Genomic DNA, 21,464 nt, shown 5'->3' with positions numbered 1-21,464 from the left:
AAAACGAATGCGTATGCAATATATTAATTATTTCAAGGTTGAGGGTCCACCTTCATGAGAAATAACTCGTAAAAAAGATTAAAAAAATATGTAAAAAGTACAATATAAATGAATCATTGTGTGCAAAGAAGGCTTCTCAAGATCAATACCCAAAAGTATGGTAATTTTAAATATAAATGGGAAAGTTAATTTTAAATAACGAGTTTCAATATATATATTTGTTATTGAAATTACCTAATTTTGAGTAATATGCTTGCAAAACTACATTTGAAAGAGTTTTAGTATATTTATCAACATATATTAACACAAAGTGAACCTTTTAGTAAAATATAAGTGCATAGACATTTCATTAGCAATCTACGACCTAATCACCATTGCCTGCTCCATTCCTCCCCCCGCAAGCTTCTCTGTCACCCCAGGTTAGCAAGCAAATGCAAGACTGTCTCGACAAGATCAAATTTCTGGAAAATGGAAGTCGCCGCATTGCTTATTGTATACTAATAGTGTTTTTAAGATGATTTAAATCAAAAGTAGGTTAAAAATTGCCTTTCTTTTTTCCCTTTGCAACTGTTACTGCTTAAATGACAATTTTACCAAAACATTGGCTTGATTTTTAAAACCAGAGCTGTCACTGCCGGCTCGAGACACAGTTTTTGTGATTTCAACTACAATTCATACACCTTTAGAGAGATGATTCTATTTTTTTTAACCACGTGTTTATGAACAAAAGTTAGAAAGAGAAATCCTACTACGGTCATGTTACAGTATTTGTGTGGGGAAAAGGGCAAAATAAGAAGAAACTAAGCTGTAAAGATGGTAGAGTCGTTATCTCTAAAGACTTTACTTAGTATTAAGTGCCCGAAGATCAAAGGCTGTCCATTGTCTTTGTTCAATCTGTGAACCAGACATTACTTGCCCTACAAGCTACAAGAACAATTAAGCTTTCATGTCGAGCCATAGTCCCACCAATGCCAATTGGTTAGATTGGGCTTTTCTCCGATCGTTCTCGTAAACGGTTACTTGTCGAGTAAAACAAAATTTGACAAGAAGGAAAAAAAAAAAAAAAAACCTACTTATGATTTACATCATCTAAAAACACTATTAGTATACAATCAGCAATTCGGCGACTTCAATGTTCCAGAAATTTGATCTTGTCGAGACAGTCTTGCATTTGCTTGCTAACCTGGGTTGACAGAGAAGCCCCGGCCAGAAGCTTATAATGCTCAAACTTGGATTCCTCACACTTCAGAGCTTCGTTTCTACATGCCCTAATGCTTCCTAAACCCCCCAAAAAAAAACAAGAATAAATCAAATCTATTTTATTCCAGCCCAACCAAAATCGAGAAACAATACAAGTTCTATAGTGAAAAACTACCAGTCAAGTCCAACAAGCTGATCACCACCGGGCAATTTCCAATATTCTTCACGAGGGTGATCGCCGACCAAACGTTCTGGTAGTCCTGTCTTGAGGCTCTAATGACACAGACTTTTGTGATGTGGTTCACGTATTTCACTGCAATGAAAAAAAGAACATTTAGGAACCGAGTTTTGTCGAGACCTCAAACACTGGAATACGCAAGAGATTCACCTTGGAGAGAGCCCGCGGAAGAAGCCAGACCACACTCTCCGAAGTTGACGAGAATGCTGTCTCTGATTGCCTTGGTCAGATTGTAGTTGGTTAGGATTATCGGATCGTCGGTCCCGAGGTCTCTGTTGGGGTTCAAATTCACCCCCACAACCATGTAACGATTCTTGAATCCAACCATGGCTCTCTTCTACTTTATATCTGAAACGAATAGAGAGAATGACCGATTCACAAATTTATTTTTCTAAGAAGTTTTGTTCGACAAATAAATTCGTAGAGAGGAACAAATAAATCGGAATTGCTCGATCAATCTGAGTTATAATGTTTTGCAGATCGGTGTCCTCTGCGGTTTCGCAGTTTCGAGCAATTATTGGACTATAACAAGCAAGTGTCTTTCATGGTACACTAAATTTCTGATAGTTGGAACTTCGAAACTATTATTATTTTTTTAAAAAAATTTATTCTCATAGCTACATCGCAATGGACCAAATTCAGTTCAGATTATCGTTCCTACCTATAAACCCTCTTTTGAGAACCCTAAAATCATAACCTAAAACCAAACTAAAATCAATTAACTAACTAAAAAAAACATAGAATCGAGTAAAAACATAACTGAGAAATAGTAATAAAAATCAACATTCTAACCTAAACTGAAGAATCGAAAACTGTCGGCGTACGGTGGTTGACAGTGTTCCTCGAGAAAAAGTTCGAGAGAAGAGAAAGAAGAGGATCGAGAGAGGGTGAGGAAAAATAACCGATACAAAAACAAGAAAAAGGAAAAGTTAATGGTTTTAATTCTAAAACTAAAGTGTATAAGAGTATGTTTGTAAAAATACACGTGTTAATTTTAGACATATTGCACATATTAACACACCCTATGATTTTTTAGATAGTAAAACTTCCCCTATGTTATTACGGATCAAATAGGTATAAAAAAATTTAGTTTTTCATTTAATAATTTGTATCAAGTGAAATGGAAGTCGGAGGGAGATGGAAGTCGGAGAAGCAGAGAGAGAAGAAGACCTCTTTTCAGGCGGTGCCTCTGTGGCGGAGTGAGAACGAAGGGCACAATGACAACGACTGTAAACCCTAACTTTCGGATTGTGTATCTGTTTATGAAAACCCTGTAAAAAGTTATATTAATTAGCACAAATAATCCTCAATTTTTTAATAAAAAAAATAGTATCTTTATTACAAAAGAGAGAGAGAAAGTGTTTTAGAGCTAAATGCACAGCTTACATTATTTCTCTATTAAATGTTAATATTAAATGCTCATTAAAGGAATTGGTGTGGGATTGTAAAAAAAAAATTGTGGTTGAAGATAAAAATAGTTATAAAATAATCTACTTTCAAGATTTAGTAGTATATTTGGCTAAATTATACTTTTGGTGAAAAATAGGAAAAATGGTAGTACTTAGATACAATTTCTCAAATGCTTTTCAAACCTAACACAAGTTGTTAACGCATTCTACTGGAACGAGTTCTAATAAGCTAATTCTACTGCGATTTAAGAACAGGGACTGGGAGGGTCTCCTAGTAAGGCAAAAAATCTCAAGACCCGTGATCAAAATACTCGAATTATATTGCGACACGTGGATGGATGAGGTGTCGCTCAGTTTACACGCTAAATTTGGTATCTCAAAGTTATGGATGAAAGCTTATAGTAACACCAGCATTGTTGTTCCTCTGCTGTATAACATAATTTAAAGCTTAGGTAATCGTTTTTAAGTATCGCTAAAGGCAGTAATCTTGACGTTTCCTTTTTTAATATTCCAGGACATATAAAAAATAACCTACTATTTCATTCACAGAATCAAATTTTATGACGAAAAAAATACAAATTTAGTGAAAAATCTTTTCAGAAGTTAGAACACACATAAATTTTGGTCTGGAAATGTAACTCCTTGATTTCTATAACACAATATCATACCCCAACTTTTAATCTCATCTTAACTCTAACTTCACAATAAAGCATTATTTTTCACAATAATTCTGGTACCTAAAATGATGCTCAACGACATTTTAAACCTCAAGTCAAAAACCACAATTTTTATCAAATATTCCAAAACCATCAATTTCAAATTTAGACCCAAAGATATGAAATAAAGAGAAATAATATACTCGATCAACACCACAACAACAATGAACTAACCTAAAAAGCTCATTCAAACCTCAGCTACACTCAATCCAGCAAAACCCTAAATTCGCCATTTGGATTTTCGAGCAAGAAAATAAGAGAATTTTAGAACACTCACCTTAGAACGGTGTTGAGGTCGGTCGAATCTCAGCAGAATGCAAGTTTTCTTCTTCTTCTTCTTCTTCTTCTTCTCTCTCTCTCTCTCTCTCTCTCTCTCTCTCTCTCTCTCTCTCTCTATTGTGATGTTTTTTCAGCTGATAACGGTTCAAATGAGTGACCATCAAACTACCCTAATGCTATATAAGGTCAAATTTCTGAGTTTGCTAATATGCCACTAAAGAATCAAAGCTGTCTACAATATAGCCCTTTTTAATGAAAAACATAATTTTTTTTTTCCAAACAAATAGAAAGCTAATCAAAACGTAATATAAAATGTATATAGTTACTTTCCTAAATATCAAAGTAAATGTCGGTTACCAGTACCACATTACCAATTTATTATTATTATCCTACGCACGTGATTAACAAAAATTTATTTAGCATACATAATACGATTTTTTTTTATTAACAATCGATGCTCAAAATCGAATCAATATATAAAATAAAACAAATTATCTCATAATATAAACACATAAATTAAACATATTATCTCATAAGATTATATAATAAAATAGTTTGCGAAAATTCGGGGAAATTTTTCGCTTTTATAACTTAGAGTCTTATAGCGACTCCTATACACATATGTTCCGGAACGTTTTATCAAAAGATACTAACCCCCGATTAAGAAACCCCATAGCCCATAGGTCAAGGCAATACACGCTCGGTCTGATCTGTGACTGAGCTGTGAAATCCAGAAAACGAACATCACGATCAATTTACAAAATCCAACTCCCAACTCGAAATTTAGAACCCGAAACAAACAACTAACACAATTCTCAACTTGTCACAAAATTTCCAACTCGTCAATAAATCATATAACTTGTCATAAAATCCAAATTTCAACTTCAAGATCAACCAACCAAAAACCGGAACGGAACATCACAAATCTCAAATCCAAAGTCTCAATTCCCGAAATCAAAACAACCAAAATTCAAATTCATTTTCGAATCAATTCTCAGTTAAGAATCTCAATTCTCAAATTCACACGACCAACCTAAAATCAACGACAATTCATCGCGAATCTGAAAATCAAATAAACCATAAACGCTTTCGAGGCTCAGAATTCACTATCACAAACCAGCCAAACCGAATCACACAACCAATTTACACACGGCCAAACAATTTCCAAGTCACAAAATCATCATAGTCTCAAACAAAAGTTCATCAATCACTCTAAAAACAACTAAACAAACATCAATTCACGCTCAAAATCAAAAGCCCCAGTTGGCTATCATGAACCCTAATTTCCTTTTCAATTTCGTCCAAAATTCAAACCACAACCAAGAAATTCGAGCTCAAACTTTCAATTCAAATCATCAACATCACAAATCAAACCCCAACATCATCTAATCACAGCCAAATCCACAGATTTCAACCCGGAACCAAAACCCCCAAAATCAAACCAAGAACCCTAGTTCCTTAGATTTCAATTCGGGTATAAGGATTTCACCTTGTTTCTGGAGGAATTGAACTCTCAGGCGTTCAACCACTCACTTCCCGGTGCTCGCTTACAGTCGGCGTCCTCGGTTCAGCTCGCGGCGGTGCTTTCCTCGGCGAGGCGCGCGCGCGGCGATGGAGGCTCTCGGTGAGGACACGCGATGAGGAAGAAGATAGAAGGAGATAGAATATTCCGGAAATTTTTTTTTTCCTTGCTCTGTTTGCTCTCAATGTCGCGCGGGTGAGGAAGAGAAGAAGAGAAGAGAATTTCCTTCTTCGCACGTGAAGAAGATAAAGGAAAAAGCAGAAGATAAGAGAAGGAGAAAGGATAAGGGGAAAAAAAAAAGGAAATAAATTATTCATTAACTCCTCCTTCCTTTTTTCCATCTCAAACAGACCTCTCTTGAAACATTTCATTCAAATGGGTCCTTAATTTTTCGTTACAATTATACCCATTGTGACTTAGTTATTTAATTAAATCCGTGACCGATCGGATTTCAATTAAATAATTAAACCGAGAATTTTCTCGTTTGTTTCCGATTAATTTAAGATATATTCAAGGTTTCTCGGAAATAATTCTCGTCCTTGAGAATTTATTTTCGCCGGAATATTTCCTCGGAAAATAATTTATTATTCGAGACGAACTCGATAAATCCTTTATTTATTCCGAGATTTTCCATTACCTTTAAAATAATTTAAATTAACTCGATAAACTTGTACGTCCATAATTCACTCAATAAAATAATTGTGACAAACGAAAACTCGTTTATTCAACGTGAATTTACAAGTCAAGAGATTCAAAAGTTTATCCTTTACAATTTTGATATCTGAAAAATAACTCGTAAAAATGATTAAAAAAACATGTAAGAAAGTACAATATAAATGAATCATCGTGTGCACACTAGACATCAAGAAAGAAGAATTCACAATATCAAAACCCAAAAATTTGTTAGCTTTAAATATAAATTGGTAAAGTGAATTTTAAATAACGAGCCAAAAGTCTGTTAGCTTTAAACATAAATTGGTAAAGTTAATTTTAAATAACGAGTTTCAATACAGATTTGTTTGTTGAAATTACCTAATTTTGAGTAATATGCTTGCAAACCTACATTTGAAAGAATTTTAGTATATTCATCAACATATATTAACACAAAGTGAACCTTTTAGTAAAATATAGGTGCATAGAGATTTCATTAGCAATCTATTACCTCATCACCATTGCTTACTCTATTCCTCCCCGCCGAAGAGACCTCCTATCCTCCCTCGGTCTTATTTTGTCTCTTCAATGCCATGTCAATCTCTTTTCTTCAATGCCATGTCAATCTCTTTTCACCCCTTAATTTCCATGACTCCTAGCAATCCAATCCCCAATTTACTTCTCAATACCCGTTACATGCCGTGGCAACGACACGGTGATTCCTATTTTTAGCGCTTATGCGTTTACAAAAATCAATTCTTTTTTTTTTTATCATCGAACGACGTCATCTTTTGACTTAAAACAATTTGAGAAATCGTTGGAACAAGCTTTAATGAATTTCACGAAATCTTTCGCATATTGATTATTTTGACTTGAAACAATTTGAGAAATCGTTGGAACATTGTATATTACATTAATGAATATGGCTAGCAAGTGATGGAATTCAAAAAAAATCCGTGTACTTTTAACAACCGAGTTGTTATAAAAAAAGAAAAAAAAGAAAAGAAAAAGAAAAACACATGCAAACTGGATCAAAGGATCACTCGGATCAAATTAGAAATCACTAGTTAATACGAATGATGTACTTATAAAATATGTGAATCATCTTTATTTTGGTCTTTATACCTCGAACAATCTCCAAAACTGAGACAACCAAGAGTCGAGAATCATCACTATAAACTCAAAGTAATTTTGTGAGGATTTGCATGTGAACGCAAGTGAATAAGTGGCTTGAAATCGATGTTCGAGCCAGAACATAAAAAAGATGATCCAACAGTTAAGAACCTATTTATACCACCTTGGCCGGCTTCCACCTCTACATTGACAAACCACAGCATCACTCTGTCATGAGTTGATACCTCGCTAATCATCTTCAGAAGTTCTAAACCAATACAAAAAGTAGACGTGTAAACTTAGTGACAAATACTGATCATTTCACTTTAGTGTATTTAACCACCTTAAATCAAAATAAGTGGACTTGACAATTCAATCTAAGCCAGAGGAATTAAGAGCATCTCCAATGCAAGCATTTTAAGTTGTTTTACATGTTTTAAAAAATATTATTTTTTAATTGAACTGGGTTCTACTCAAACTAAAGTAGTAGTTGATTTAATATTTTATTAATTTTTTATGAGAAAAATGAAAAACATCAATGCCTAAAGTGGCTACAATGCCATGATCATTATTATACATATAAGCATAAAAAATAATGTGGTAATTACACACAAACAACAAAACAACTTTGGTTGCTTGCATTGAAAATGCTCTAATAAGCCAAAAACTATTATGATCATTTAGAAGAAAATTTGGTCAAGAACTCATTTCGCACTTAGAAACAACTTGAGCTCAAAATTGCACTTATTTCTAAAACAAGGTTTTTTTTTGTTTAATCATTTCTAAAACAAGCTTATTTTTTTTTATTTTAAGCATTTCTAAAAACAAGTTTAAGATATCTATATAAATGTGCTTGAAAACAAGCATTTCCTCAAATTTTTTTGTTGGTTTTTTGGTTTTCCACGACTACTATTTTATTTTCGGAACCACCAAAACATCATGGAAACAATATATACAACCTTATATTTTTTTTTTGCATCAATTTATATACTTATATATATATATATATATATATATATATATATATATATGACATACTGAAGTGAAGTCCCATGTCACCATAACATCTATAGAGGTGTTTAGATGGGTTCAAAAGGTAAGTATACATTAGTAACTAGCACCTTTTAAAAAAAAAATATTTTTCCAGTCCATAATCAACACAAATGAAATTACACTTCCTCCTCTGTTATTGTTTGCGTATATTCTTATCTTCTATAGAAAGAAAAAAAAAACCCTGTTATTAATATTAACCACATACACTAATAACTCTAATGTGTATATAACACATAAATATTAGCATTCAGAAAAGAGGGGAATGAGAACAAGGAGTCCCACATGGGAAAAGTAGAGGGGAATGAAGAGAGAGAAAGAGGTATAAAGTGGGAGGAAGGAGGAAGGAGAAAAGTACTTACCTGGACGGGGTCAATGGGCGATCAAGAAGGCTCATGGTCTGGGCTTGTGACCTCCATTGCACAATGAGGAGGTGTGCTCGCCTATGGTCTGTGATAAATTACATTTGTTTTTTTTTTTATCTTTGGTGTGAAAAAAAAACCGTAATTTTAGCTATTTTTGTTAAAATTTTAATTATATTGTTAATAAATTAGTTTCAAATAGTTATTTTATATAATTTTTTTTCTTCTTACAAATAAGGGAAGGGGAAGGCCAAGCTGGGCCAAAAATAGTGTGAATTAATTAGGGAATAGTTCCCTTTCTATTGGCTTAAATGAAAAAAACAAAAAAAATCAAGCATTTTGATATTTTACAAGGTTTCATGTGATCCAAGCAAGAATCTTCCTGAGGTCACCTTGGCCGACTTTCACCGACTCACACACCTTGGCCGACTTTCTTTTGCATTTGTATGTTTAGTTCAAATTTCTCATTTTTTTTTGTATCTCATGAATACCTTCTTTATATTTTTATTCCATAAATATCTCACTTTTACAGTATTTTTCTCGTGTTCATTTGAATTATTTTACTCCTGAAAGTTACATTTAATTATTTTCCCTTGTTTACAATTTCATTTAGAATACGGTAAAATTCGTATGAATATTTTTTTTGGGATGATTATGAAAGGTTTGAACATGTGTATACTAAAAGATGGGGTATCTTTGAAATTTTCCGTATGATAAAAGCAGCGAAATCACTTTGACATTAACATGCGATATATGATATCATGCTTCAAAGTAAACAATCATTCGACTATCGTGTTATATAAGTACCGTACCCTTTAAAAAAAAAATACCGTACTGTGTAAAATCGTCGACTGAAAAGAACCCAAACAAAGAAGCATTAATCTTGATTAGAATAGAGCTGAACTTGCCGCGGCCAAACTTGACCATACACATCCTTCTTCGTATATCTTCGATCCCAAGACCAAGGAACATCTGCGGATTAAAAAAATAAAATAAATAAACCTACGCATGTCAAATGGGAGCATAAAGATAACGGCATATAAAATAATGAAGCACGACCTTCTGAAGAGTAAGGCTCAGGAGGAAGCTCATAGGGCACGGGCAATGTGATTACTTCCGAATCCGAATTTCTATGCCAATTCAGGGTCACTAACTCTGTTCTCTGCGCTTTCGTATTGTCCGACGACGATCCACATTTATCCTAATATCCCAAACGGGTCAATAATGCTTGAAGCTTACGCAGCAGAGTAGACTCGGTAAGTACTTTTAACTAATACCTTTCGAGGAGATTCGAAATCGGTGCAAGAAAAGCCAGGACTGAAGCTTCTAAATGGCAGAAACAGCACTCCCAGCTGGAATAATACTCAAAAACAGTCTTACCATCAACAGACATTTCATATATTAGGAAATAATTGTGAAATAATAATGTTCTTCTGAATACCTCGTAGGACCGAATCATTAGTTGCGAATTGTTCTTCTGCAGAGCTCCCCAGGCAGCTTTGCTGAGATTGGAAGAAGTAAGCAAGAACCACCTGTTGAGAGACAATATGATTTGGTAAGCTTTGCTACACGAAGAAAAAGTTCAAAAGAATTTTTTATTATATTTATAAAAAGAGATGGTTTAGAAGAACTCTTACGCGAGCTTCTGACCATTGTACCGAGCAAATGTCTTTATATGAGGCATCGCGCGACTGCAAGAGGATGATAATATCCCACACAAATAATGAATTTAAAGAAACTGATTCTGAAGGGGAAAAGTTCAAACTTTTTTTTGAGAAAACAAGGCAGATGTACCTTCGGCCACTGTGGTTTCCCTTCCACTTTGCCCAATACTTCTTCAAGAACGGTTTCTCAACATTCTTCTGTGGACTTGGAATGGCATTCCCAGCTGCGTAACCCTAGCACATAGTGCAAAAAAGATATGAAAGCGAAGTAGCATTCGCTCAGCTTAAATCGCAAAGCAGAAAGACATAACCGAATACTTTCATGTAAACTTAGCAACTTAAATGACTTGAGCTTATATGCATGTCAGAGTCATCGACCCATTGAGTATTTTATATCAGCTAGTTAAAGGCAACCGTACATTTGAATTTCTAAGCCACTGACACTGGGATTTGAAATGTTAAACGTGCTTACCTAGTTAAGCAACATATTTTATTTTAGATAAAGGAGTTCCCAGTGCAAGAAATGAAAACCATTATTCCACCCACGTGATTTTTTTTTTCAGGCAAATAATCAAAGATCTCTAGTGCAAAGATAGATACATTTGAATCAAAAGATTAAGGAGAATAACCTAATTGAAAGTACCTCCAAAGAACATCTGACATCCTCAACAGAAGGCCATATAATAAGTGGTTCCCCAAGGCCGAGAGGGGTATTATCGTCCGATAATCCCGACGAGAGTGAAGACCCGAATTCAGCCATCCACTTCTCATCCAAAGAGCCTAACGAGGAGAACTGTGTCACACAAAGGTTTAAACTCGCCTTTCTTTACATGGAATGTCACTTCCTTATCAAATCCCAAAAAAAGAAAAAAAAAATATAAAATAAAAGAAGGGCAAATTAGCAACGTAGCCTTTTTGAAACGTGGTATTTAAGATCTAGCCCACGTTTGGTAAATTTTGTAATCTAGCCATTTATTGAAATTTACGACTATGAAATATCGAATATACCCTTGTGTGGTTTAAATGAGTGAAAATAAAATAGTAGCCAACGTTTGAGTCCTACTAATAAGAAAGTCAACAACATCATCAGGCTTAGTACACGCTTGAATTCAAATTTGAATATTTAAAAGGAAAATCATTAATGAATATAATATAATAAACAAATTTAAAAATTGATTAAAATAAGAACTTGTGAATCGTCAATAAATTTTCATTAATTTTTATTTATGCATGTAATAAATAAACGAAAATAAATGGGTGAGATATTCAGTCGACTTTTAAACAAATGATAAACATGTAAATGGTTAAATGACTAATAAAAGCCACGTCATCAATTGTGGCTATGTTTGAAACTTAGCTGAAACGTTGGCTAGATTGCAATTTCCACGTTTCAAGTGGCTTAGTCTATATAATTTTTCATAAAAGAAACAACCCATACCATGCAGCGGTTTAGAAGAATAGCAAGAATCTTATATTAACAGGCTGAATGCCAATTTACCTGATATACGAGAGGAGATCTCCGAAATTCTTTATCAAAAGTGCATTCCTGGAGAATTGTTCGTAGCTTCATGTGTCCCCACTTTTTCAAATTCGCACCGGTGTGGTATCCAGGAACAGATGCAATTAATCTCACCTACATATATGGTGGATATTTATCATATCGAATCTGAGAGGAATGGATGATATAGATATTAAATAAGGGTGCTGAAACCATACCTCAGCATTGCTATAATCGAACTTTCTGAAAAATGACGGATTGATGATGAAATTTCCAAGATTTGGAAAATTAACAGAGATCCCGGGCCACTGTAAACAATACCGAACAAAGTAAATAAATGTTAACATATATATTTATATCCACACGGACTTGCATCAGTTTGAAAATTATTTTCGAGATATAATCAACACAAGTCTTGGGTTGTATGTCAACATATCCCTAATTCCAGTCTATATTTTTACCCAAGAATAATTTGCAAAAATGTGATAGGATCTGTTTCGGTAATTTGTTTCTAAATGGACCTGGGATAGTTTAGAACATAATTGGAAGAGTTATTGATAAAATCGGTTCTCATAACACTATCTCATAGACCCCGAACGACCCACTAACGGGTTGAGTTTACTGAAACTGTGCATTCCAATGAAGTTACTTATATACACCCTTCCCGACTCAAAACAAGAGTCTAACAAAACGCCTCTTCTCAACCGCAATTGTTCAGAAGCCAGCTTCATATATTTCCATACCTTCAACGCACCGAGATAATCAATCAAGTCATTTTCAAACGCACTGCCTCTGCTTGAATCACTTCCGTCTTTCCAAGGAAAATCTTGCATCCACAAAGCTTGACTTTTGTTGTTCCAATCGACATATATCAAGTTCGCTGTGTGCACGACGACTCTCACTCCTCGAGCGTACACCAGAATCATGGCCTTTGAGTGGTGGGTCCCGAATGAGATTGGCAATGGTGGTTTGTGAAGAATCAAGTTCGCCGGTTTCCTTCTCTATAAATCACATACAAATAGAACACTATCAATCGGACAAAGTCAGCTCACAATATGCTATGTGAATAAGAACAAAAGGCCAGACCTTCATATGATCCAGCGTACCATCGCCCTCGCCGTGAAGTACCAACACTTGAGGGATTTCCTTTATCTGAGGACACGCTACATTTTACTTTCACAAAGTGAGGAACGTAATAAAAGTGACAAGTAAAAGATAATGGAAACAATGATCTTCGAAAAGTATGGTCATTCTTGAGTAAGAGAACCGAACTTACCAGTTAGCAACCAATCGATGTCGACCATGTAATTTGAAAGCACAGCGAAGAGAATATCCCCCTGTCAGAAAAAATCAAGAGCATATAGCAACAAAACAAGAATTATAGTAAGGTCAACCAACTAGTGTTTCTTCACTTCATATCTCCGTTAATTTTTTAAACGAAAAACAACGATAAATAGATAAGTATCTAATTCTATATAAATAATACCTTTATAACATCTCCTATTGAAACACAGGAAGTATTAGCCCAATGAGGAAGTCCTTGAACTTTCAAAAGCCGAAAGGTCAGAGGCAACTTGTCATTCGAGACGTGAAACCGACGAATTCCTTCTTCATCGTCGCCACATTTTCGTATAGTCATCGACTTCTCAGGACTCTCAGCCACCAAATTCTTGCCTTTCTTTTTGTTTGTCAATAGTTATAACAGTTAAAAAACAAAACAAATTCAGTCCAAGATATTTACCCAAAATTCATCTAAACTTTGAAGTTAATTATTTTTTATAAAAAAAAAAAAAAACAGAAAAAATTAAACACCTTGGAAAAAATTTCGCTGGGTTCTTCTTCTTCTTGAGATGTTTGTCTCAACCTCTTCTGACTCAAATCAGACACAACATACTTGTACAAGTAATGCCCGGGAATAAACTCAACCACATCTCCGTGATCAATCGTTCCATTTTCACGAGCATAAAGCTTCCTTCTTTCGCTCCCTGACCGAACGACAATAGGGTTCGTTCCTTCCTAGAAATGAAAAAACCGGAAATATCAATGAAAGAGGGGTAATCTTCGAAATAGGGGTTTGAAGAACTATATAACAAGGTGACACGAAATATTACCACAGACAAGGTCGCGGGAGAGCGGAGAGTCGCGGTGAGAGAGAGGTGGTTTCGACTGATCCTCTTGTCGTCGGAGAGCGGAGCTGTGTTTCGTCCGAGGAGGTTTGATCCTTTGAAGATGGGAATTCGGGGTTTCGAGGTGAGTTCTTCGAGGTTGTCGTTGAGAGGAACCAAATGAGCAACCAGCTGTAACACAGAGTGCGACGAGTCAAATTGAAGGAAATGCGATATGAGATGGGAAATAGAGAAACAAGAATTACTTGCCTGAGATTGCTGTGCCATCGGTAGTATTGCTGTTGCACTTTTGCATGAAGAGAGAGAGTGTAAATATATACAGTTCAGTTGTAGTGTTTGTATAATGTGTTTATCTTTAACAATATTTGATATATGTTTTGTACTAAAATATTTTACATAACTAAAATAAAACTTCATTCTACTGTAGATTCATCGGTAGTCATTTTTTTTTTTTTTTTGAAAACGTGGATGGTACCACGTGAGAAATCCATTAAAACCATCGCTTAGGTAGCGGAGGAATACCGTGGTTACATCAACAAGTTTGATCACGAATAACATCTCGCATAGCGCATGGTGGGACAAACCTCATTCACCGCACATTCGAGTTAACACTAAGGGCATACCTAGCCATATTATGAGCCGCAATGTTACAAGATCGGGGAATGTAAGAAAAAACGCAGGTAGGAAAATCAAGACGTCTTACCTTAATATCTTCCACAATAGTTCCAAGCTCTGTAGCCTGAATGGTCTCATTGTCCACCGCACGAACCACACCAAGACAATCCGATTGCACCTGTATCCGAGCCAACCCGAGATCCGCCGCAAGCCGCAGTCCGCCGAGGATGGCATAGGCCACAGCAAGCGGAGGAGAGAACCCGGCGCTTCTCACCAAGATCTCCGACGCAAGGACCCATCCCCGGTGGTCACGTATAACACATCCGGTCCCGAACTTCCCTCCCCTCGGATCGATGGCCGCGTCAGTGGTAATAGAAAACGTATTGGGGGGCAGGGGCTGCCAAGTCGCATCCAGCACCACTCAATCCCCAACCACCTGCACCGCATCTCCCTTGGCCGTACGGAATTCCTCAAGATACCCGGCAGCCCAAGCAACGAGGTCTTCCGAGTTCCATTTGTCATGACCCGTCACGACATTATTCTTGTGGTTCCAGATTTCCCAAACCAAAATAACAAAAAAAATCCAAGTTACTAACCTCGACTGATTCCATGATGTTGATGAAGAGAGAAGTGATATCATCCCCACGAAACTCGTTGACCACGTCTTTGAAGCTCGAGAGCTCCCACACTTTGCGCGCCCACCGACAGCCCCATATAACGTGGAAAACCGTCTCCGGACCTCCAAGACATAAGGGGCAACGGTTGTCATGAATAATTTTCTTATGGAAGAGAGTCAACTTCACCGGAATCCATCATTTACGAATCCTCCACCCAAAAACTTTGATTTTAGGCGGAATTGGGAGTTTCCAAAGATTCTTCCACCACGTAGCGGTCGTCCCCGGGTTAGAGGAGGAGGTCCTTCCGGAAGAGGCCATGGTAAAACGGTATCCGCTCTTCACACTATTTGATAGCCATTTTTTATAGTGTGTTTATCTTTAACAATATTTGATGTATATTTTGTATTAAAAATGTTGTATGTATATCCAGGGACGGACCCAGGTGGTGGGGTCAAGTGGCCTGGGCCCCCCGGACAAAAAAATTCAGGCTTAATTTTTTTTTTTTTTTTTCCAGCCTAAATTGAATTTTGACCCCCCCCCCTTTCCAAGTTCTGGATCCGCCGCTATCTCTAGAAGATTTCTCTACTGTTGAGCTTAATTTTTTTTTTTGGTGGCACGCATATCTATGATTCAGAAAGCTTAAAATGACAAATATGATAGTAATCATTCACAAACTTTTTAATTAAGAACATACTTGATTATAATAAAATAATTTTTCTATGCATATATAATCATAATGTACGAATGCAACAACAAATAATTTATTAATAGTAATGAAAATATATTAGATGTTCATATAAAATATATCGCTCAGATAGTCTGCTATATAAATTATATGTAACATAATTTTTTTTTAGGTTGCTTCGTCAAATTTAAGGTTTATTCGTGTTTATATATAATATGATCATTTTAGCTAAATAATAACTAGAAACTAGCAACTGTAATCGCAATAATTTGTTTAAAATTAATAAAATAGTCGAGAATTAATAAGTTCCAAAAATACTAAGTGTAAATAATTTATATAAAGTGTAAAATTTTTATTTACAATCTAAAAGAATATGTAATAGAAAAAAAAAATAAGAAATGAATTAACCATATAAAATGAAAAAAGACGAGTTGATAGAAAAGAAAAAGAATAATTAAAATAAAGCAAATTGTTAATACTTTATGTATAGTATCAATGTTTTATACTTTACTAATATAATTATACTATTTTGCTTGAAAGCTTTTTTTTTTTTTTTTTTTTTGCTAATTTTCTATATATAAAAAAAAGACATCAAACAATAGCATTATTTTGTTAAAGAAAACTTAGAACGTTACCTATATCTTAATCCATTTGTTTAGAATGGTTATGTTTTTTTTTTTTTTCTAATTTTTCATGCTTAGATGCATTTATATATAAGCTAAACTTAAAATTGTGAATATTTTGTTAAACCCGTTGCTAATTTGATCTAAGTGTTTATGATAGAAAAACTCTACACTATAAATATATGCAGTATAAAACTTATGACATTTTATAATTATAAATGTGTTTGTTACTAATTTATAATATGTTTCATCATTTTATTATTGGAGAATTTAACATATGATCGCTTTAAATCGTTTAGGTTAAAATTTTTGCACAACAATATAGTAACTAAAATTATTGTCCCAAGATATGAAATATGCGCAATATCATGTAAGACACAAACATAAATTGAGTTGAATCATTAATATATAAATTGCTAGGTTATAATAACTATTTGATATAATTTATTCTTTTATTATCTTATCTAACATATTTATTGATGAATAATAAAATTTCAAGGCAACTCGCAAGATATTTAGGCTCGTTTTAATTAAAAGATGTTTACACTAATTTGTTCTTAAAAATACTTGACATATTTAAAATGATAGACGTCTTGACATGAGAGGTTAGATCAATAGTAAACATCCCCCCTTAAATGAATAAATGAGTTACAAAGAATGAAAAATCATCATTAAAAAATGGGTGCGTTTGGATTGTTTTTATAATTATACCAAAACATTGTTTAAAAAAAAAAATTAAAAAACTCTTTTTGTAACCTATGTTGTCTTCGTCATCAAGTAGTGAAGCAAAATATTGTAATCTAGCTTGTCCGCATGTTGAGCTAACGAGGGTTAAACACAAACGCACTCTATTATTCTCAAGTATTTAAGGGATTGGTCATCGACCAAAACACATCCTCAGAGCTTACAAGTCTTCATTTCTCTATAGGCTAAAAAAATCTATCAAGCACATACAAAACCTCATTGAAAAATCTCATAAACATTTGTGTATAATTTATAGAGTATTTTTAGCCATGTCGTCCCAAATTCAGTAAACAATCCTCGCCCTTATCCTGGCACTTCAAGATTCGAGGCTCAAATAGAAATACAATTTGACAACTTAAAGCAAGTGAAGGAGCTTTAATTCTTTCGTAAAATAAGCAAAGGCTTCAAAAATAACCAATCTCGTATGATTTTGGTAAACTCTATCTGTATTAGTTTGACTTGATGATGTGTTTCAAATACTCTGAAAGGACCAAGGATAGCAAGAAAACAAAATTTGCTATCTTCTGCGCTTTGAATCTTTCCTCATCTCTGCATAGTAGCTCTCTAAGTTGGATTTTTCCCATAAGCGTCTCTGAAGTAGATCTTCCTTTGTTAATTCATCTGAAAAATTGCAGAATTATTAATTCAGGGGAAACAAAAGTACGCAACGATCCCTTGATCTTTAAATTTGGCCTAAACGCGAGTGTCTCAGCCATAAGCTATCAGATGATCCTTATGTCAAAGAGTATGATCTTTAAGAAAAACAAACAGTAGTTTTAATGACTTATTTATACTAATACAAAATTAAATAATAAATTACTAATTTACTCCTCTGGGTCTAACACAGTCTTAATGCATAACAACTTATCTTAGCGTTCTACCCTAAACCTTTTGTTTTGTTGTATTAAATAAAATAAAATAAAAAAGAATAGTAAAGTACTAACCAATACCATCCCAAGCATGATGAGGCACTCGAAGGGCTTGTCGTGTCAGGTAAGACGCATCGTCCCAAGTATATGGAGCTTTTTTCATGTTGTATCTCCAGAACCAATGTCCATGCCATAGTAACAGCTATATTAATCAAGAGCAAAGAACTTGTGAGACTTATGACAATTACAGCTCACAAAGCAACAGGACAAATATTGAGCTAAATTCGGATTTGCTATGCTTATTAAATCATTGGTTCTAACTTTGCTTAAGATAAAAACTACTGCAAAGACTGTATTTTGTCAAGTATATCCTTAATAGTAGTTGCTGATGGTAAATCGATGGCTTAGCGTTTGGCAACTTACATACATAGGCCAATATTGTCCGGACTCTATATAGCCATGTGAAAATATAAATATATATATATATATATATATATATATATATATATAATGGAAAATCTAACCCCACCACCCAAAACTGAACAATACCGTGACTATTTTTGAAAAATGAGTATTTAATATTTGCTAAATCAAGTTTAATTCTCATTTTAAAATCAGAAGTGAAAAACCAGGGATATAATAATTAACAATTGAAAGCAATGTATTATTCTTTATTGCGCTATTGCTGATGGGTGGGGAAAAATTAATCGCAGCAATTGCTACAGAACATGGCATTGACTAGAAATCTGCAGAAATTTCCTGAATTTGTAATGAAAAGAAAAAAAAACTTCGAACCTTGGCGATGGTGTAAGGCAGGAGTAAAAAGCGGACCCCAAGAAGTTCCCAGCATGAGGGTTTCTCGGCACCCTTTATGTCAAGTTCAAGTTCTTTGCTTAGCTCTTCCTCCTTTTGCCTGCACCACATAAACACAGCTCACCTCAGTTCGATCGCAACTACCGGAGAATGAAATATGTAATAACCACCCATGACTTGAAAGAAATCATAACAATGCTATTTGAATAATGTTAATACGAAGAAAAGAAAAAGTAATTACTTATCCATCTGCTTGTTACTCTTCTTCTTATTTGTCATTCCCCCGTTGCGCTCGAGCTCCAAAGCTCGGAGTTTATTCTTGAAAGCGGGTGTCTTTTTTACCATGGCTATAGCCTATCAAGACCAGAAATAGCATTGGGAGTGAGAATAAAAAATTGCGAAGCCTCTGCAACATCTCTGTATCATATATTCTTCTATACCATACATTCCCGGTTTGAATTGGATATCAACTAATTACACAGTACCTCATTATACCTTGTCCACTGGTTCAGGTACTGAAACCCCGAAAGAACCAATAGAAGGCCAATAAGGACAGCACGTGGATCCTGGAAAGGAAAACAAATTACCTTCTTTATAAGCTTTGTACACGATAATTAAGATTGAAACTTTTTTATTTAATAATAAAAAAAGATCATATACCGTCTTGTAACCGTAATATGCTCGGTAGTATCTAGCTGTGTTGTAAAACACCTACCAGGGAAAAAAAAAAGAATTTGGTTCTCAGTAACCAGATTTCTTCAATAATTGAAACTCTATTAACATCATTCACAGAAACGGAAGCACATAAATAATAAATGGGTCATTCTTTGACAAAAATAATAAACAGATACAAAATTAATTACAGCCCTACAATTCATTGAAATTTCTAAGATAAAATAAGTCAACCGGCCCTATCAAAGATTACATTAAAAGAGCCAAAACTAGCAGAACTCTACAAGAACCTATAGCTGCCCAAAAGATCAAAGCTCTCTTCCATAGCAATATGCATTGTAATAATTTCAAACCAATGCCAAGAAAAATAGCATATGGTTAGTGCAAAGACATGAAAACTTCGATCAGAGAACACAAAATCTCTTTCATTTACCTCTTCGGGATGTGCGATTGCATAATCATATTGTGCTCTAGTTTCCTCATCCTTCAAAATCTGTATTCCGACATATTAAAGATATTAATAAAATTCAAGTTAAACTTCACTGATTTTTTTGTTTTGCTTCTCAAACCATCAAAACAATCAAACTATTTGACTTTGATCAACAAATTACCTCGTAAGCGTTAGCAACTTTTACGAACAGCTTTTTAGATTCTGGATCCGGGTTCTTATCTGGATGGCTGAATATAAACACAATGAACCGTCAATCTTTTGCAGATATGAAAACCAGAATTTCTATTCAATAGAAACAAAGATGAACTCACTGTTTCAACGAGAGCTTATAGTATGATTTCTTGATTTCCGAAGCATTGGCACTCTGCGAAACCCTAGAAATGGAAGATGAGAAGAAGGAGGTAAATAAGAAGAAAACGTAGGGGTAATTTGGTAAGGTAGTGCGAGTTTGAGATCAGATGACCCACCCCAGGAGATCGTAACAATCGTCTTCGTCACAGTAGATGGCCGTCGACGGTGAGATGAGAAGGGAACACGCCAGAGCCAATACGACGGCGTACCACCGGATCGAAGCCGGTTGTGGTGCCATTTGGTTCGCTGAGTCGTGTACGAGCGAGCGAGTTTGACCCAAATGTTACCAGTTTTCCAGTTTTGCGGTATTGTCTTGTTGAATATTGATTTATAAATCTAGTTACTTTTACTTATATCTCGTGAGAATCGATACAAAATGAGCTATTTGTCATTTTAGACTCTACTCTACGATTAAATTCTAATTTCTAGCATGTTAAATTTATGATAAAAATAGCTTAAAACTCGTGATTTTATAGTAAATGACATATGACAGGATTTATTTATGAGAAATTATATAAATTAAGCCACTTAAAACTATTATAATTAAGAAATAGCCAAAGTTTACCTATTTTTAAATAATTAGCCATTCTTAACTAATTAGGCAATTTTTATTAAAATAATTTACTCTTTTCTCCTTCTATTATATAATTCGTTTTTTTAATACTTTTAGTCAGATTTGAATTCTTTTATCTACGTTGTTTCCATAATTGAATGCCAACTATTTTGACAATTATTTTAGATATGACTTTCTTTGTTAACAGAGCAATTAAGTCTCACAATATTGTGGTACAGCAAAAAAAAGTGTAGCGATTTCTCTTTGAAATAAATACATGAAATAGTGTAAAGAGTATGACGATTTTTCATTTCCTTTTTTTTATAGTTTTTTTGTTCAAAAACAAATTTGTAGCAATTGTTTTTAATATTTAACAGAATGCTTTTTTTTTCTTCATGTTCTGTACTTGCATTGATATTTTAATTTGGTAGGATTCTTAAAATTGTTTTGAATTTTGTATTGTATTTTTATTTTTATTTTTTGCATTGGTTTTGTATTTTTGTTTGTCAATTGATTTTGTTTGTTTGTTTGTTAAATACTAATGATGGTAATGAAGTACTAATTTGTTGTTTGTTAAAAAAAAAAAAAACAATTGACGTTTGTTGGAGCATTTGGGGGTGTGTGTTTCATTTCACACAAACTT

General features: G+C 34.3%; 3 protein-coding genes across 8 annotated transcripts; all 3 read right to left on the bottom strand.

The window, feature by feature from the left end:
• Positions 1-273: 273 nt before the first annotated feature.
• LOC149386225 (putative ribonuclease P/MRP protein subunit POP5) lies at positions 274-5,583 on the bottom strand. 6 transcript variants are annotated; one of them, XM_089627552.1, is made up of 7 exons: positions 5,332-5,582; positions 4,497-4,563; positions 3,841-3,976; positions 2,609-2,709; positions 1,589-1,786; positions 1,376-1,513; positions 276-1,278 (listed from the first exon to the last, which is right to left on the bottom strand). In XM_089627552.1, exons 5-7 carry the CDS (start codon positions 1,764-1,766, stop codon positions 1,130-1,132), a joined length of 465 nt encoding a protein of 154 aa, XP_089483678.1. In that variant the 5' UTR covers positions 1,767-1,786; positions 2,609-2,709; positions 3,841-3,976; positions 4,497-4,563; positions 5,332-5,582; the 3' UTR covers positions 276-1,129. The 6 variants fall into 6 exon arrangements, with proteins under 6 accessions (XP_089483682.1, XP_089483684.1, XP_089483683.1 ...); XM_089627556.1 differs by lacking the exon at positions 2,609-2,709 and having other exon boundaries at positions 274-1,278; positions 5,332-5,583; XM_089627553.1 differs by lacking the exon at positions 4,497-4,563.
• Positions 5,584-9,235: 3,652 nt separating this feature from the next.
• TDP1 (tyrosyl-DNA phosphodiesterase-like protein) lies at positions 9,236-14,260 on the bottom strand. Its single transcript, XM_089624900.1, has 16 exons — positions 14,078-14,260; positions 13,814-13,999; positions 13,515-13,718; positions 13,189-13,380; positions 12,979-13,039; positions 12,789-12,865; positions 12,446-12,703; positions 11,921-12,010; positions 11,703-11,837; positions 10,848-10,997; positions 10,335-10,438; positions 10,178-10,231; positions 9,982-10,072; positions 9,818-9,892; positions 9,600-9,741; positions 9,236-9,512 (listed from the first exon to the last, which is right to left on the bottom strand). The coding sequence occupies exons 1-16, from the start codon at positions 14,243-14,245 to the stop codon at positions 9,418-9,420; spliced, it is 2,082 nt and encodes a 693-aa protein (XP_089481026.1). The 5' UTR covers positions 14,246-14,260; the 3' UTR covers positions 9,236-9,417.
• A 3,061-nt stretch (positions 14,261-17,321) lies between these two features.
• LOC149386223 (Chaperone DnaJ-domain superfamily protein) lies at positions 17,322-20,605 on the bottom strand. Its single transcript, XM_089627407.1, has 10 exons — positions 20,385-20,605; positions 20,229-20,291; positions 20,078-20,144; positions 19,900-19,959; positions 19,455-19,505; positions 19,280-19,360; positions 19,036-19,148; positions 18,777-18,894; positions 18,057-18,183; positions 17,322-17,733 (listed from the first exon to the last, which is right to left on the bottom strand). Exons 1-10 carry the CDS (start codon positions 20,504-20,506, stop codon positions 17,630-17,632), a joined length of 906 nt encoding a protein of 301 aa, XP_089483533.1. The 5' UTR covers positions 20,507-20,605; the 3' UTR covers positions 17,322-17,629.
• Positions 20,606-21,464: the final 859 nt, after the last annotated feature.

The sequence above is a fragment of the Urtica dioica genome, chromosome 9, assembly GCF_054948205.1.
Source record: "Urtica dioica subsp. dioica isolate 48M chromosome 9, U.dioica_male_clone48M_v1_H2, whole genome shotgun sequence".
Classification (NCBI taxonomy): domain Eukaryota; kingdom Viridiplantae; phylum Streptophyta; class Magnoliopsida; order Rosales; family Urticaceae; genus Urtica; species Urtica dioica.
Note: the sequence above shows the minus strand (reverse complement) of the source record. Positions and strands in the feature narration are given on the sequence as shown.